The sequence below is a fragment of the Carya illinoinensis genome, chromosome 8 (genome assembly GCF_018687715.1).
Source record: "Carya illinoinensis cultivar Pawnee chromosome 8, C.illinoinensisPawnee_v1, whole genome shotgun sequence".
In the NCBI taxonomy this organism is placed as follows: Eukaryota; Viridiplantae; Streptophyta; class Magnoliopsida; order Fagales; family Juglandaceae; genus Carya; species Carya illinoinensis.
Genome location: NC_056759.1, coordinates 6,270,949 through 6,288,118, shown reverse-complemented (window position 1 = coordinate 6,288,118; position 17,170 = coordinate 6,270,949). Strand labels below are relative to the sequence as shown.

The 17,170-nt window shown below is 35.5% G+C and overlaps 2 protein-coding genes across 4 annotated transcripts; one reads left to right on the top strand and one right to left on the bottom strand.

Moving 5' to 3' along the window:
* Positions 1-185: 185 nt before the first annotated feature.
* LOC122318045 lies at positions 186-943 on the bottom strand. The gene is made up of 2 exons (XM_043135173.1): positions 728-943; positions 186-379 (listed from the first exon to the last, which is right to left on the bottom strand). The coding sequence occupies exons 1-2, from the start codon at positions 884-886 to the stop codon at positions 254-256; spliced, it is 285 nt and encodes a 94-aa protein (XP_042991107.1). The 5' UTR covers positions 887-943; the 3' UTR covers positions 186-253.
* Positions 944-3,604: 2,661 nt separating this feature from the next.
* On the top strand, positions 3,605-7,284 carry LOC122318867 (transcription initiation factor IIA subunit 2). Of its 3 annotated transcripts, none has more exons than XM_043136572.1 (4): positions 3,605-3,760; positions 3,972-4,109; positions 4,219-4,269; positions 6,923-7,284. In XM_043136572.1, the coding sequence occupies exons 2-4, from the start codon at positions 3,981-3,983 to the stop codon at positions 7,061-7,063; spliced, it is 321 nt and encodes a 106-aa protein (XP_042992506.1). In that variant the 5' UTR covers positions 3,605-3,760; positions 3,972-3,980; the 3' UTR covers positions 7,064-7,284. The 3 variants fall into 3 exon arrangements, with proteins under 3 accessions (XP_042992506.1, XP_042992505.1, XP_042992507.1); XM_043136571.1 differs by having other exon boundaries at positions 3,606-3,760; positions 3,961-4,109; XM_043136573.1 differs by having other exon boundaries at positions 3,665-3,794; positions 3,961-4,109.
* The last annotated feature ends 9,886 nt before the right edge of the window (positions 7,285-17,170 follow it).

Sequence of the window (17,170 nt, the reverse complement as noted above, 5' to 3'; positions counted from 1 at the left end):
TTAAAAAGTAAATTTAATTGAAAATAGTACTAATTTAAATTTTGAATATAAAAAAATTTGAATTAGTATGCAACTTTACTTATACGTAACAAAAGTCAATAGGTAAATTAACATTTGCACACATGCATATATATATATATGTATGGCCTCCGTCGGTGGCTATACATTTCATATGAACAAGAGTATTAAGCCTTCAAAAAGTACATTTAACTTAGCATTTGGATACAAAATAGAGTTATGCACAATACATTAATTACATAGTTTTTTCAAGCCTCTTCTTTGTTTCCTCGGCAGCATCAGTAGCTTCGACCTGCATCTTGGCAGCCTTTAGGTCTGCTTCGCTCGCTTCTCTCTCGTTCCTTGCCGTCATCTTCTTCGCCTTTTTCCCATTTTCACATATCAAAAGATTCAAAACAACGGATAGACCCACAACACACCCACACACGTACGTATAAGTATACATCCAGCAGCTCTTAATTATCTGAAATCTTTGTTTTTTTTTTTTTTTTTGCTGCTTTTGTACTTTGGGTATAATTATAAGGTCTTTGCAAATATTATTGTTGCCGATCGAAATTAATATTCGTGTGAATCAATTTTCCCTGCCTATCATGATCACAACTTCAAACTATTGAGAATACCATCATGCGTGTGGGTAAACATGTAGGAAACTGGTAAGGGAGCAGATCAGCAGAAGAAACAATTAAGAGGGGGAGAGCGAAATGAGTACCAGGCCTGTGAAGGAGGCTTTGACATATCTAAAACCCTCTTGCATCGAAGTTGCGAACCACAAGCAGTCCTTCTTCACTATTGACATTGCTGCTGACGATTGTGGTTTTCTCTTATCCGAGGCTGCCGCCGGCGGTGGCGAAGACCTGATCTCTTCCATCGCTCTCGCTTTCTCCCTAACGAATCTGTGACGGATTGGGGTGAAGAGCTAATTAAAACCGTGTATTGACTGCCTTCTTTCTCAAGGGCTACACGTACGTGCAGCTTCTTCCTCTACGTGTCAGCTTTAGACCCGACCCACGTATTCGTTCTCGAGCCAGTGGAATAAAAATCGGTGGGCCTCGCTGGAAAGAATCTAGCGGATCTAGCCCAGTGGTTCGGGCTGGACCAACCACCCTAATCAGACAATATCACTGTTCTTTATTTGTTTTGAATTGGACTAATTTTTTTTTTAATTTAAAACAATATCACTGTTCGTAAATTCAGTCATATTAGCTGACGTATCGCACTTTAAAATTTTTTTATAGATTAAATATTAAAATAAAAACTAAATACTAAATACTAAAATAGCATTCATTCCAAGATAAATCTTTATTTTTTTATCTAATTATTATAATTTTTTTAAACTTCAAAATAAAATATAAAAAATAATTCAACATTTTCAATTTTTAAAGTAAAAATTATATGAAAAAATTATATTTTATCTCTAATTTTTTAAAACTCTATAAAATATTTTAACTTAAACTATTTTATTACTATTTACAAATTATTTTATTACTATTCATAAAAATTTTTATCATCTTAACATCAAAACGAGCCCTAATTAATTATAACTCTCGTGAAACAGCGTGGATGTAAAAGATTTATAGACAATTTTGGGCCGATTGTATCATTAAGACATGGTTTAGTTTTATAAACCTTTTAAATTATTTCTTCTCGTATATCTTATCTCAATATCTAAATATTATTTAAATACAAATATTTTTAATTTTTAACTTTTTAAATTTTTTATTTAATAATTATCTAATCATTTTAATTTTTTTAAATTTTCAAATAAAATATAAAAAATAATTTATTTTTTTTAGAACCATCTTATTTCGTTTTCTTTCATACCGATTCGCTCTACAAAATTAATTTAAAAAGATTTTATAATCCTCTTTTAATTTATAAATATTTGATTAAAATTTGTTTTCTTACTTTTAAAGATTACATAAAAATAATAACTCAAAATATTTTATTATTAATCACAAGATTTTAGGCCTTAGAATTAGGGTTGTTCATCCGGGTTCCGACCCGGGAACCCGGGTATACCCAAACCGGAACCCGGATTTGAAATCCGGGCCGGAACCCGGACCGGGTTAATCCGGGTCAGATTTGGGCCGGAACCCGGATGAACCCGGGTTTGGTAAAACCCGGATTCTTGGTTCCGGATTGAACCCGTTTTTTTTTAGGCTTTAAAAGCATAATTTTTTGGTGGTAGTGATTGTAACCAAGCCCTGCAAACATCAGACAGAAGATAATAAATCCTAATACTGCAATTGTAAACATGGGTGTTCTATTCATCTTTACATTTTTGTAAAGTATTCTGTCAATGACTTCATAAATTAAAAATCCTAGAGATCAGCCATATGAGCTACGCTAGCTGATAGTAGTGCACCAAAAATCTCGAGATGAATATTGCACTGTGATGTTGCCACCAAACTTGAAGTCCATACAGTAAAAAGAGAACCCTCCAACATCAGAGAGCAAGTGGGCTGCATCTGTGATAACTGTAAGGCTGTTGGATTTCACACCACCAAAAACCTCTACTACCATCGCTAGGATATAGAAAATTATGAGTCCACCCTGTTTTATCACTGACTTTGGTCCTTGTTCTGAATGAAAGATGTCGAGGACTCGAGGGTTCCTGCAAATCAGCTCCTCTCAAATTCTTGTTCAAACAATCATGTTTTTGTAAATACGGTAGTTGGGGATGGTGCATGTTATTGTTTGAGACTACTGTGCAGTGTTGTAAAGGTCAATCAGAACAAAATTCACTAAACCATATATAACACCAGAAATCAATTCGAGACAAAACTAATTTCAAGCAAACATTTTCTCCTTATCAAAATATGGCACCAAAATGTACACAAAAAAGAGACCCAGTTCACCAGATCTACACAAAACAGAACAAAATTAGCACACCCATAAAAACCCCATCTGACAGGTTCTAAACCAAAACAAAACGGAGAACAAAACAAACAAATCCCAAAAGCTCCATTTAGAGGTAGAGATTGAACAACACTTGAAGTAAACAAAAAAAAGATTAAAAAAAAAAAATCAAGCATAGGTTCGGTAACCCCCTTTTGCACTTGTGGTGGCTGAGGTGTTCAAAATATGAGACGAAACCCATCATCAACTGAGACGAAACCCTCGCGCTTAAGCCATCATCAACTGAGACGAAACCCACAAACTCGGAAACAATCAAACTGCAGAGGAACCGAGGGACCTGGGTTTCGGTGTGAGATAGAACACTTCACACAGATGAACGAGAGAGAGAGGGGTGGGTTTCGGTGTGAGAGAGAGAGAGAGAGAGAGAGAGAGAGAGAGAGAGAGAGAGAGAGAGAGAGAGAGAGAGAGAGAGGCGGAGAAGACGGGTTAGGTTTTTTTTCTTTCCAATTTATACAAACCCGGTTACACCGGGTTACTAATACGGAACCCGGGTTTGAAACCCGGGTCCGGACCGAATAAATCCGGTCTGTCCAATGCGGGTTCCAACCCGGATAAAATCCGGGCCGAAACCCATAACCAGAATCCCGGTTATCCGGGTTCCGGATCCGGCCCGTATGAACAGTCCTACTTAGAATAAATTTTGTGGGTATGTTCGTCATTTCGTTTTTCCAGATCTCTCGCGGCTATATATACCCCCAAGCTACAAAAGCTAGGGTATAAAACGCCCCAAATCACTCCCACCAAATTCCTGCGGGAGCAAACGTTTAACGAGAGAGAGCTTCAGACGAAAAGCTCCTCCAAATCCTCGTCATCCGATCCTCTCGTAACCTTCGATTCCTCCATCAATTTTCCCATTTGTTACGTTTTATCATTTCTTTGATTGCTAATCTCTCTCTCTTTTGACCTCTACAGTCGGCTAGGTTTTCTCCATTATTCATAGTCGTGTTTTCTTTTTTCGATTCAAAATGCTTCGATTTCTGTATGTATTTAAATTCTCAATTTTTGAAGTGTGTGACTGTTCAGATCGTGTGCAGTGACGGAGAATGGCTACGTTCGAACTGTACCGGAGGTCGACGATCGGGATGTGCCTGACCGAGACTTTGGACGAGATGGTCCAGAGTGGTGCTCTCAATCCAAACCTGGCCATACAAGTTCTTGTCCAGTTCGACAAGGTACAGCTAGGCCTGGGTTCTCTTTGCTAACCGTCTCGAATTTGGATTTAGTGTTTGGGAGAGGCGTTTAATCTTTATCGACCCTTTTTTTAACGTATTATCATTTTAGTCTATGACTGAAGCTTTGGAAACTCAAGTGAAAAGCAAAGTCAGTATTAAGGTGGGCTTTTCTCCCTCTCAGATTATTATTTTTTTCAAATGAAGTTAATATTATTGTCGACTTTGGGTTTGTCAATTGTAAAGGCGACCAACAGGTTTTTTGTTTCTTACTTTTTTATAGTTAATTTTTTTATTGGTGTTTTTTGTTCGGTTCCTATTCTTCTTTTATTACACTAAAACCAGTGTCTGCTTTGGATGTTCGTCTAGTTAATGCGTGGTTTGGTGCTTATAATTGTTTATGCGTTGAACTTACTGCAACACACACACCGGGGAAAGACGCTAAATTTCCACCTGATTAGCATTTTGCAGTCGTAGCCTTTCAAGGCTCTTTGCTATTTTTATAGTGGAAAAATGCCGTTGTTCATGCTTTTTATTTTTTTCGCTTGTTTGCCGTTATTCATGCTGGTCTTATATGGTATCTATATTATGCACATGAGAAAACCTGGAAGCCGGTCGAGCTGTTGTTATTCAATAAACAGCCCCCCAATAGCATGGGCCTCCACGTCGGCTTTCTATTTTTCATATTGTAGACTTGCCTATACCTGATTAACTCATCACAACCCAACCCTCCCGTGCCTCCATCACAGTATTCATCTTTCACTCCATCCCAACTTGTAACTGAGATCTCGACCCCACACTCATCCCCGACGACAACTCAACCCCTCAAGCCAGGTGTAGGATGGAGCTCGAGGCCTCCAGCTGCCACTGATGGAGATCGACCCCCAAAGAAAAACTCACAGGCCTCCGGTGTCCTCTTCCTCATCCAAACCAAAGTGAGATAAGCTAAACAATGGGCAAATTGCAAGCTAACTCTTAAGTTCTTAGGATGCTCACCCCAGTTTCTCCTTCTAATTCCATAGGCACCCACTTCTCTTTGCCCAAATGTGAACAATGGATTAAAATACCACCTCAGTCTCAACAAGATCTGTGCATGCCTCAAAGCGCTATGCTTCAACAGTAATCAATAACCACTGTAAATGAAAATATTTAAATATTTATTTTCTGTTTGGTAGTTGAGAAATACGAAAAGAAATGGGAGACGGTCAAAATTACAATCTTGGAGGATTGTCATTGTTTATGAGATGAGCAAACAAAGCACTTTACAAGCACTACTTTGTTACTCGTTTTTCTCAGCACCCAAAATCAAGCCAAGACTAGAAGCTTCCAAAAGCCAATGACAACCGTGCGTATTGAATATTCAGAAGAATGCAATTTGCATTTCTCATTTTTCTTGGCAACCACACCTTTCTATGCCATCGTTCATGGAGCTGTGAAGTGGGAAAAGGGAAGGGGTTTCGATGGGGAAGGCCCAAAGGGGTACGGGTTCGAGGGTAGATGGTGGGGACGTCTTTTTCTCTTTTCAGTTTTAATCAACTGTGTGTTTGTTTGTTGTGCAATATCCCTACTTTCTTACGTGTCTGATGGTTATTAGCGGGCTGTTTATCTCCTATAAACAGGTTGGCTGTTCCGAAGCGCTTCTGTATTCACATTGCTTTGCTTCCATTTCTTTCACCTGGGCAATGATATCGGAAAATGGTGGTTAAGTTTTGTTTTTGTAGTTGTCAATTGAAATAATTTGCTCATCCGTTCATCCCTAAAGTAATAGAGTTAGGACCCATTCTCTATCCCATGATTGAAGTTCTCGTCCCTCGTAAACCCATATTCTGAATTTTAAATAGAAATGTGTTCATATTTCAGGCTTAAATTGTAGTACTCTAACGCTTGAGTGTACCCTGTGGGAGGGTCTAGTAAGAAGTATCTGATAGGTTTTTTGGACTAGAACATGCATCTACTGACTATCTAATATACATTATCTGAAGAAGTAGCGGTAGTCTGGTGGGATTTGGTACTTATTAGAATCCATTCTAGATGCATCCATGTGATGTAGTTGTTCTATTTAATAAAAAAGGAGTTGATGGCATGATGCAATTAAATTTCTTAATCTATTACAAAATCTCATTATAGTTTCATTAATATCTATAAATCTCTTCTATAGGTTTGGTATAGCATCTGAAAACAAAACTAGCTAAAAGTTAATGGCTTCTTTGTGTATTTTCTTTGAGGTTTCTATTACACGGTTTTTTTATAATTAAATTATTACACAGTTGTTGAAGTGTAAACCTCTTAAAGAGTTGTTCCTAACAGTAGAGGAATCTGATCTGTCCTGTTGTGCTAAATATGAAAGTGATTATCTGAATGTTGGAATAGAACACAGTTGTTACCTTAACTGCTGTATCGAGTCAACGCTAATATGGTGGTTGGCGGCCCACCCACTGCTTGGAATTGTGAGACTAGTATTTGAAATGCTAAGCATGCTACTTTATGAAATGCATCTTATGATATGGGTATTGTAAGTTTTAAAAATTTCTGGTGTCATGTTGAAGTAAGACTGGTTAATCTGTTATGGATCGTTTTAATATTAAACGGCACTCGCTTATTGGTTTCTTCTCAAGTTTTCATTTCATTCAACTACTTGAATCAGTAATCACTCCATGCTACCTCACAGATCCATTAATTTTTCGTATGCATGTGTTGTATTTGCTTCTTCAGCTGGCAGGAGACCATCAATCTGAGTATAGTGAACCTTCTTTCATTTTTTTCCTTAGTGGATGTGTAAAACAAGTCTCATTGTTGTTTCCTTATATCCACTACAGGGACATCTGCACACCTACAGATTTTGCGACAATGTTTGGACCTTCATATTGCAGGATGCTTTGTTTAAGAATGAGGAATGCCAGGAGAATATTGGCCGAGTGAAAATTGTGGCGTGTGATTCGAAACTGCTCACGCAATGAGATACCCATGGTCAGTTGTCTGTTTAATAAGGAGAATTTTACAGTCCTTTGTTGGTAGTTGAGGGAAATGGTGGCAAGAAAGTGGGTGTTTCTTTGTTACATGTAGGAACTCAGTGAATTTCAGAGATTGATCATGAATTGGCTACCACCCTAGATGATTGTAGTTATTTGGTGTCACCTGGATTATGGTGTAAGTTTATGGGACGATTCTTCTTTCTTCATTCCCTTTTTTCCTTGGTTAAATAACTTGCTGCATCAGAAAAGGCATAAAGGCTACGGCAAATGTTGGAGATACTATTGATTCCAAAGATTTTGCAGGATACAATGCAACACAACTAGCTGGCTCTATCCCGCAAATTTCTTTAACTCGATTCAAGCGACAAGACGTCAAGAGTGTATTAGGCGAATGATGAATTCGGTAAGATGCAAAAGGAAGGTAAACGTGGAGATTTAAAATATATAAGGCGCAATTTATTTTAGATCTCCACGTTCACTTATAAAAACAAAAATATATGTTGTAAGCTTATACTTTTGAAATATATATATAGAGAGAGAGAGGTTTTGCTACTCATTATCTTTACATGACACACTATATTTATTTTTAGTTTTTTTAATATATTCTTTATAAACTAATTGAGTTCTTTTACTCATTATTTATAAATTACATATTTGATAAGGGAAAAAAATTATATGTTGCGTAAGGATGACGATTAGAATCTTTCACATAAATATGTATGTATGTGCGTGCAAGTTACTTATAACAAAACAAAAGTTACAAGGAAGACTTACAACACACTTCCACCTTGTGATTTGAGATTTTTGTCTTTAAACACATTTAAATATTAAGGTTAAATGGCAAAAATACAAGGAAGGCAAGCTTAGGGAGTAAAATGAGATGAGAATTTTATAAATAGTAATAAAATAATTTATAAATAATAATGAGATAATTTAAGTTATGGAATTATTTTTTAAAAAATGAGATAGTAAAAGTTGAATTAAAAATATTATAAAGTTAAAATATTATTTTTTAATATTATTTTTGTTTGATGATTTGAAAATGTTGAATTATTTTTATTTTTTGTTTGAAAGTTTAAGAAAGTTGTAATTAGTTTGAAAATGTTGTAATGTTTACTTTAAAAGTATTTATGTTTAAGTGATGTTTGAGAAGGAGATATGATGATATAAGAATTTTGGGACGGATATTTTTTCCAAATAACCCTTAACTGAAGATGTATGGCGTAAGACTTCATTCAGAATTTTTCCTTTTAAGGTTTTGTTTAGTTATACAAATTAGATGAGGTAAAAATAAAATAAAATATTATTAAAGTATTATTTTTAATATATTTTTTATTTTAAAATTTGAAATATTGAATTGTTTATTGTATTTTTATATAAGAGTTTAAAAAAATTATAATAATCAAATAAGATAAAATAAGGTGGCGTAAGATAATTTATTTATTTATTTATTCTTTCTGTGTTTTATTCTACCTGCATTGTTAAGCTCTCGGAGTCGGGTCTAAAAGATGCACTGTAATAATCTATTTCTCTCTCCCTCCCTCAAAGGCCGCAGAGTTTGCACTTGGAAGAGTCCAACGTTGATCTTTCTCGGGTTTCGGACCCATCTGTCCTCTTCCTTCTCTCTCTTTCACATAGATTCCAAATTTTCGGCCTGCTGTCGATGGTTGATGGTGATCTCGGAATCCACATCGGGCATCAACTCTATTGTTGCCGTTGTTAGAGCGACATTTGCACTTTGTGAATTGGGAAACTACAACTTTCTTTCGTAGCAAAGCTAGCATCCGATTCCAAAATCAACCGGGTCCGGGTCTAGTTCTTTTAAGCCATCGTTTAATTTTAAAAATATGTAAATAATAGTGGGGTAATTTATAAATAATAGTAAATTAGTTTCAATTAAAATTTTTATAAAATTTTGAAAAAGAATTGAAAAAAAAAATGTTGAATAAAAGGCTATCCAGAAGCACAGTCGAACCAATTTAAATTTAGGCAAAATTTCATAAATTATTGAATAAATTTACGTGGAAGGATTTAAATCATAAATAAAGGAATTGCATATGACACGCATTCGAGTGCAATGCAAAATAGACGAGGCATAAAAATTTAATAATAATGCACAATATTGAGGTAAACACGTGTCAAGTGGGTTTAGTTGCTTAATGAATTTTAAAATAAACATTAGCATAAGGAATAGAGGTTAAAAGCCTAACAAAAAAAAAGGAAAAAAAAAAAAAACACCACTAGAATGAAAGACTTTGCATTGAGTTTGCTATAACTTGAAAATACCAAAGAAATATGATCGACTAACCATTAAGACTAATGCAATATTATTTTACCCATCAAATAATGATACATTTATAATATTTTACATTTAATCAACATAATAGTTATACCTCACAAAAAATGTTAAAATTTTATTAATTTGCATATTTTAATTTTACACAATTATCCTTTATTTATATTAAAATTGTAAAATAATCATAAAATAACTGTTTATGTATTATTTTTACCAATAGTTCGATGAACGATGATGTTCTTGACGTGTTTGCACTCCTGGTCACTCGCAACCTACAACAAGGAGTGAAGAGGCTCCAAGGCATAGGGACGTCTCCAATACATAAGTTAGGAGAATAACTTGGTATCAAAAGTCGAATATAAGAACATTGTTTGCGTAGCTCCCAGTGTGTTGGTTGATGGATCATGGATATATATAGAGTGGTAATAGGTGCTCCCTATTGGCCTTATAACGACCTCATCCTTCGTTCGAAATCAGATTGGGGGCTCATTATTTAAATTTCCCTTTCGTTACTTGAGGGTTATCTTATCTATGGAGAGTTATCTAGATTCATTAGCCGTTAGGAGTTTGTTAGGATCTCAAGTCGTCGGTCATAGGGCCTAGGCCTATGCAAATGACCTGATACCTTAAGCTGCTCAAGTGGCCCAATCCGACCCAAACTGATATATGACGGATTACTAATCATCAGTTCACCAATCAAACCAAGCATAGATGGGTTAGGTTTTTGTGTTAAATTGACCGACTACCGAGGTTGAAGGAGGAAGAGAACTAAGCGAAGGTCATGGATTCTTTCATCCCTCTAACTTGTCAAAAAGAAAAAAAATTAGCATCAAAACCCACAAGCAACAAGTACCATGAAATGAGTTTTTTTTTTTTTAAAGAAAATGTGAGCCGGACTTGAAAAATGCAGCAAAACTTTCAAAAAAGAAAAATTAGCATCGAAACCCACAAGTAACAAATAACAGGAAAGGGGCATTTTTTGTAAGAAAAAGTTGTAATGAATAAAAAAGATCTATAGGATTTTTTACCTCCGGCCATTTGTGCTTGATAACTGGAAAGCTTCAAATCTACAAAAGAGACTAGAGATTTTGTAGGGAAGAGACTTCTAGTCTTTTGCCTTAGAACTTTTTGGGTGGTTCTAATGGAAAACACAAGCCCCTTTATATAGGCAAGACTAGGGACCCTCATTTATTACTCCTACAACCTTTAGGCTACCCTCATTATTTCATCCATCAAAAAATAGCAAGGATCACCACTTTTTTTATGAATGGCAATTACCTATGCTTGATAGATGAAGTGTATCATCTTATATGAAGTGAACCACTTTAGGGAAGACAAAGGTTTTCTAGGAAAACCAAAAGTCTAACATTCTCCCACTTGATTCACTTAATAGGTAAAATCGAAATGGCCAAAATAATGCTCTTAATTCTGTTAAGGTATCTTATATACGAACCATGGCGGTATTGCTCTTTATAATGAACATTTCCCTTCCATGTGTCACAATACATAGTGTCCCTAAAAATACTTTATGAACAACTATTAAAAGTCATTCGGGTCCAACTTAATCACCCAATGGATATGACGAATTCGTTACTTTATGTGCAAAACTAAAACTGAATTCAACTTTATTCTATATAGTAACATGAGAAATTACACTTTAGTTAGACCCATACGATCCACATGACCCTGAAACTGTTTTACCGGTAAACCTTTGGTCATTGGATCAGCTAACATCAAATCTGTACTGGTATGCTCAATATACACCACATTATATTTGATGCTCTCTCTCACACTTAAATACTTTATGTCAATATGCTTGCTTCTGCTTCCGCTCTTATTGTTTTTTGAGAAGAACATTGCAGCGGTATTATCACAAATAATCTTTATTGGTCTTTGAATGGAATCGACAATTTTAAGACCAGAAATAAAATTCTTCAACCATATGGCTTGTGTCGTTGCTTCATAGCACGCAATAAATTATGCCTTCATAGTAGACGTAGCAACTATAGATTGCTTCGTACTCTTCCAAGATATAGCTCCTTCAGCAAGAAGAAAGATATATCCAAAAGTAGACTTTCTGGTGTCTACACAACCGGCAAAATCCGAATCTGAATAGTCAACCACTTGTAAATTTTCTGTATGCCTGTAGGTTAGCATGTAATTATTGATTCCTTGCAAATACCGCATCACCTTCTTTGCAGCTATCCAATATTGAAGTCCTGTGTTACTTTGATAGCGACCCAATAATCCAACTGCTAGACATATGTCTGGACGGGTACAAACTTGAGCATACATCAAGCTACCCACTGCAGATGCATAAGGTACACTTTTCATCTGCTCTTGTTCCAATGCATTTTCGAGTGATTGTCCTTTATGAAATTTATCACCTTGATTATGGGAACTACAGAGGCTTTACAATCTTTCATACCGAATCTCTGTAAAACTTTTTCAATGTAGGCCTTTTTGAGACAGTCTTAAGACTCTTTGTTTCCTGTCTCTGTGAATCTCTATGCCAATGACATAAGAGGTTTCACCCATATCCTTCATTTCAAAGTTTTGGGAGATAAATTGTTTAGTCTCATGTAACAATCCCAAATCATTGCTTGCAAGAAGAATATCATCTACATATAGGACTAAGAAAATGTATTTGCTCCCATTGACTTTAAAGTATATACATTGATCAACAAGATTCTCAATAAAACCGTATGAGATAATAATCTTGTGAAACTTTAAATACTATTGACGGGAAGCTTGTTTTAGTCCATAAAGAGACTTCTTCAATTTACATACTTTCTGACTGTCGTTACTGAAACCTTCAGGTTGTTTCATGTATACCACTTCATCAAGATCCCCATTAAGAAAAGCCATTTTCACATCCATTTGATGTAACTTTAAATCAAAATGAGCTACTAAAGCCATGATTATCCTCAACGAATCCTTCTTAGAGACCGGAGAGAAGGTTTCATGATAATCAATGCCTTCTTTCTGAGTGAATCCTTTAGCAACAAGTCTAGCCTTATATCGTTCGACATTACCAAATGCCTTCTCTCTGAGTGAATCCTTTAGCGACAAGTCTAGCCTTATATTGTTCGACATTACCAGAAGAATCTCGTTTGGTTTTAAAAACCCATTTGCAGCCAATTGTTGCCGCCCCTTCTGGTAATTCGACGAGATCCCAGACTTGGTTCTTATAAATGGATTCTAACTCATTTTTCATGGCATCCAACCAAAATGTAGATTTATCTCCACTCATGACTTGTGAAAACGTAATTGGGTTTTCCGGAAGTCCAATGTTAAAATCAGACTCAGTTAGGTATACAATGTAATCATCTGGAATAGCAGGCCTACGTATTCTTGAGGATCTTCTTAGAGCCATTACTTCATCATTTGGAGATGACTCAATTGGCTCAGACTGTAAATGTGGAATAACTTCAGATTGAAGCTCATGTACGGGAACATGCTGTACTTAAATTGGTGTCATTACATGATCTTGCGATCTATTTTGCCTTAAGACAACCATTCTTTCTCCAAAAGAAGGCAAAGTAGCATGTTCAGGTGTTTCCTCAAAAGTGACCTCTTGAGGATTCACACTCCCACTAAGTTCAACATCTTCAAGAAATTTTACATTTTTAGATTCAACAATTCGAGGGCTATTATTGGGACAATAAAATCTATATCCTTTGGAGTTATTTGAATACCCAATAAAGAAACCGCTAGTTGTCCTTGGATCTAACTTCTTTATGTTAGGATTATAAATCCTAACTTCAGCAGGACAACCCCATATGTGTATATGATTTAAACTAGGTTTCCACCCTTTCCACAACTCGAAAGATGTCTTAGAGATAGATTTGGATGGAACCCTATTCAATATATACACTGCAGTTTTAAGAGCTTCACTCCACAAGGAAAGTTGCATATTAGATTTACTAATCATGCTTCTTACCATATCCATTAGCGTACGATTCCTTCTTTCTGCAACACCATTTTGTGATGGTGTACCAGGCATTGAATATTGGGCAACAATGCATTCTTCTTGAAGGAAATTTGCAAATGGACCCTTAATTTATCCATGTTCTGTGTACCTACCATAATATTCCCCTCCTCTATCAGATCTTACGATCTTGATTTTCTTTTCACTTTGATTCTCTACTTCTGCTTTATAGGTTTTGAAAACATCTAGTGCTTGAGCCTTCTCATTCAGAAGATAAAGATACATATACCTAGAATAGTCGTCAATAAATGAGATAAAATATCTCTGACCATTCAGGCAAGGGGTAGAAAATGGTCCACATATATCTGTGTGTATAATCTCAAGAACACTTGAGCTCCTTCTTGAACCTTAGAATTATTGATGGTTTGCTTGCCCTTTATGCAGTCCACACAATTCTTGAAGTCAGTAAAATCAAGATCCTGTAGGACCTCTTCTTTTACTAACCGTCTCATCCTCTCTATAGAAATGTGTCCCAATCTCTTATGCCATAGTAGAGAAGATTTTTCATTCAAAAGGTTTCTCTTAATGCCAACTGAATGCAGAGATAGATAATTCTCTTCAAAATCGGGATGAATATCTAATTTAAAAAGGTTATCAACTAAAGTTCCAGAACCAACAAGAATTTTATTCTTAAAAACAGTCATAAAATTTTCAAAAAGGAAACTATATCCTTTGATAACAAGTTTGGAAACAGAAATTAAATTTCTACAAAATTCTGGAATATAAAAAATATTATTTAAATCCAAAACATGTCCCGATTTGAGAATCACTCTAAAAACTCCAACTGCAACAACTTGTGAACGCCATTTATTTCCGGTGAAAACCCAAAGTTCACTTGTTGTTGGTTTCCTTCTGATGAGAAAACCCTGCAATGTATTCACAATATGAATTGAAGAACCAGAGTCAATCCACCATGAATTTTTAGGAGCATCAATGAAAAAAGATTCATGACACACAAGAGATATAGAGTTACCTTTCTTTTCAAGCCACTCTTTATACTTGATGCAACTCTTCTTTACATGTCCCTCTTTCTTGCAAAAGAAGCAGGTTACCTTTTTGCCATTAGATCCATTGGATTTTGATGGCACATTATGCTTCCTTTTCTTTTGAGGTCCACTTTGGCCCTTCTCGGTCTTAACTTTATCATTTGCGACCATATTAGCACTTTCAGGTCGATCATGCTTCATCCTTTCCTCTTCTTGCACACACATGGTCAGAAGATCCGTAACTGACCAGTTTTCCTTATGTGTGTTATAAGAGATCTTGAAAGGTCCATACTCAGATGGCAATGAGTCAAGGATGAAATGGACCAAGAATGGCTCAGATATCTCTATCTTTAAGCCCTTAAGTTGAGAAACAATATCTCTCATTTCTGTAATGTATGCACGCATACCCTTAGAACTGTCAAAGGCTTTAGTAGTGAATTGTCTGATAAGAGTGCTAGCTAAAGCCTTGTCAGAGCGAATAAACTGTTCCTCAATTGCCTGCATTAATTCCTTAATTGTAGCGCAATCACCAATAGAACCTCTAATGCTCTTACTCATGCGAGACTTTATGAGCATTAGACTTAGGCGATTAGATCGCTCCCACCATTGACGATTTTCAATAACTTCCTGTGCATCCGTATCAGTGGCAGTAGGTGGTTGCTCCACTCGGAGTGCATAGTCAAGGTCCATATACCCCAAGGTAAATTGAACCGAATCTTTCCAGTCAGAAAAATTAGTGCCATCAAGTATTGGAATAAAATAAACACCATCAGCTAAGGATTGTGGTACAACAGCTGCAAAACCAAGAAAAACTTTAATGCTATGAATTCAAGTAAATTTTAACCTTCCTGTGGGAAAAGGTTGCATAACAGCATAAATTTACTCATCTTTATTTATAAGACAAATTATTCCAAATATTAACAAATAAAACTATCCACACCTGTAGGCAGAAGATAAATTTAACTGTTAATACCGAAAATCATTTTCTTATACTAATTAAATCACAAAAATTAAAGATTTTCCTGTAGGGATAAATCCTTAAAACCTATGATTTAATTACAATGAGATTTCAATATATATATTTTTTTATATGTATTCTTTTAAATAATAAGGATGCTGTGGCATTACCTTCATTATTAAAAGAAATACAACTGAACATCTCCTTAAAAAACTGTATATTAGCCCAAAGGCCCAATAATATGAATTGAACTTGAAATTGAGCCCACAAAAGATTGAACTCATGACCTGGATTTTCTCTCACAATATAGATTATGACAAAAAACATTGATCATGCAAAGAACAAAACTAGATTTCAAAAGCCCATTATATGAACAAAAGAAATACTAATAATTCAAACACAAAGCTGAAAGGCAATCGCTCTGATACTAAATGTAAGAAAAAGTTGTAATGAATAAAAAAGATCTATAGGATCTTTTACCTCCGACCATTTGTGCTTGATAACTGGAAAGCTTCAAATCTACAAAAGAGACTAGAGATTTTGTAGGGAAGGGACTTCTAGTCTTTTGCCTTAGAACTTTTTGGGTGGTTCTAATGGAAAACACAAGCCCCTTTATATAGGCAAGACTAGGGATCCTCATTTATTACTCCTACAACCTTTAGGCTACCCTCATTATTTCATCCATAAAAAAATAGCAAGGGTCACCACTTTATTTATGAAGGACAATTACCTATGCTTGATAGATGAAGTGTATCATCTTAGATGAAGTGAACCACTTTAGGGAAGACAAAAGTTTTCTAAGAAAACTAAAAGTCTAACATTTTTCTGTCACTTTCTTAAGAAAATGTTAGTCGGATTAGGAAAATGTAGCAAAATTTTCCAAAAGAAAAAGTTAGCATAAAAGACCCCTCACAATGTGGCGGAGGTAGCACAACAAGGCCCGCATGTCAGCTAATCACATTCTGTTCGACGTACCGCTGGATATGTGGCAGTCTACGTGGGCACCAGTTGCAAGAGATTTGTGGTGCGCGCTACATACCTGAGCCACCCGATCTTCAAGGAGCTCTTGGTTTGTGAACCTGGAGACTTCCATAGCTGCTACCATGTCAGCATCAGGAGCTAACTTGATTTTTGGGCTGAATCGTGACTGTTGCTTCATAGACTTATCGAGGAAAGCATTTGGTGGAAAAAAAAACCCCCATTGCTAGCTGATTCAGTTGGTAAAAATAAAACAAGCATTTTGTTTTGATGGGTCTCGAAGAAGTAGAGACTCAGAAAATGAATTTCAAAATTTTCAAATACTAGGTCGGGTCATACGTGTTTGACCCGATTTTATTTTTAATGGGTTGGTGTGGATCGAGTTATCAACTTAAATTGATGTATTCGGGTCGGGTTTGGTACATATATGATAATTGCAGCTCGGGTTGCAAGCCTAATAGGGCCATGGTTATAAGTTATGGCTCATGTGGTGTGTTTATTCGGGCCCAATTATCGGGCTTGGGCTTGGCTGGGCTGCATAACTAGCCCAGATCTAAGGAGAAAAACTTGTCTCCTCTGGATGACATTTGGAAGAATAATTTGTCTCCTTTGAATTTTCTAAATAAGAGATTCAAGAAAAGAGAAAGCAAGCACATATAAAGAATGAAAGAATTGGAGCACTTTGTATTATTTCTTTTAGATTGATTATTTTCAGTTATATCAATTGATTTAAATATATTTTAAAATTTTAAATGACATCTTAATTTTTTGATTAAAATAAAATTAAGCTAAACTTTGTCTTATTAACTATGCGATCAATGTTAATTAAATATAGTTTGAAAATAACATTTTTTGAAAGGAAAAAAAAAACAGAAAATTATAA

What these genes read in the sequence shown, in the direction of transcription:
- LOC122318867 (XM_043136572.1), top strand. Translation starts at nt 3,981, where the DNA reads ATGGCTACGTTCGAACTGTACCGGAGGTCGACGATCGGGATGTGCCTG. An exon ending in TTCTTGTCCAGTTCGACAAG is followed by an intron (nt 4,110 to 4,218) that starts GTACAGCTAGGC and finishes TTATCATTTTAG; the next exon opens with TCTATGACTGAAGCTTTGGA. An exon ending in AAAGCAAAGTCAGTATTAAG is followed by an intron (nt 4,270 to 6,922) that starts GTGGGCTTTTCT and finishes TATCCACTACAG; the next exon opens with GGACATCTGCACACCTACAG.
- LOC122318045 (XM_043135173.1), bottom strand. Translation starts at nt 886, where the DNA reads ATGGAAGAGATCAGGTCTTCGCCACCGCCGGCGGCAGCCTCGGATAAG. An exon ending in AAGCCTCCTTCACAGGCCTG is followed by an intron (nt 380 to 727) that starts GTACTCATTTCG and finishes AATGGGAAAAAG; the next exon opens with GCGAAGAAGATGACGGCAAG.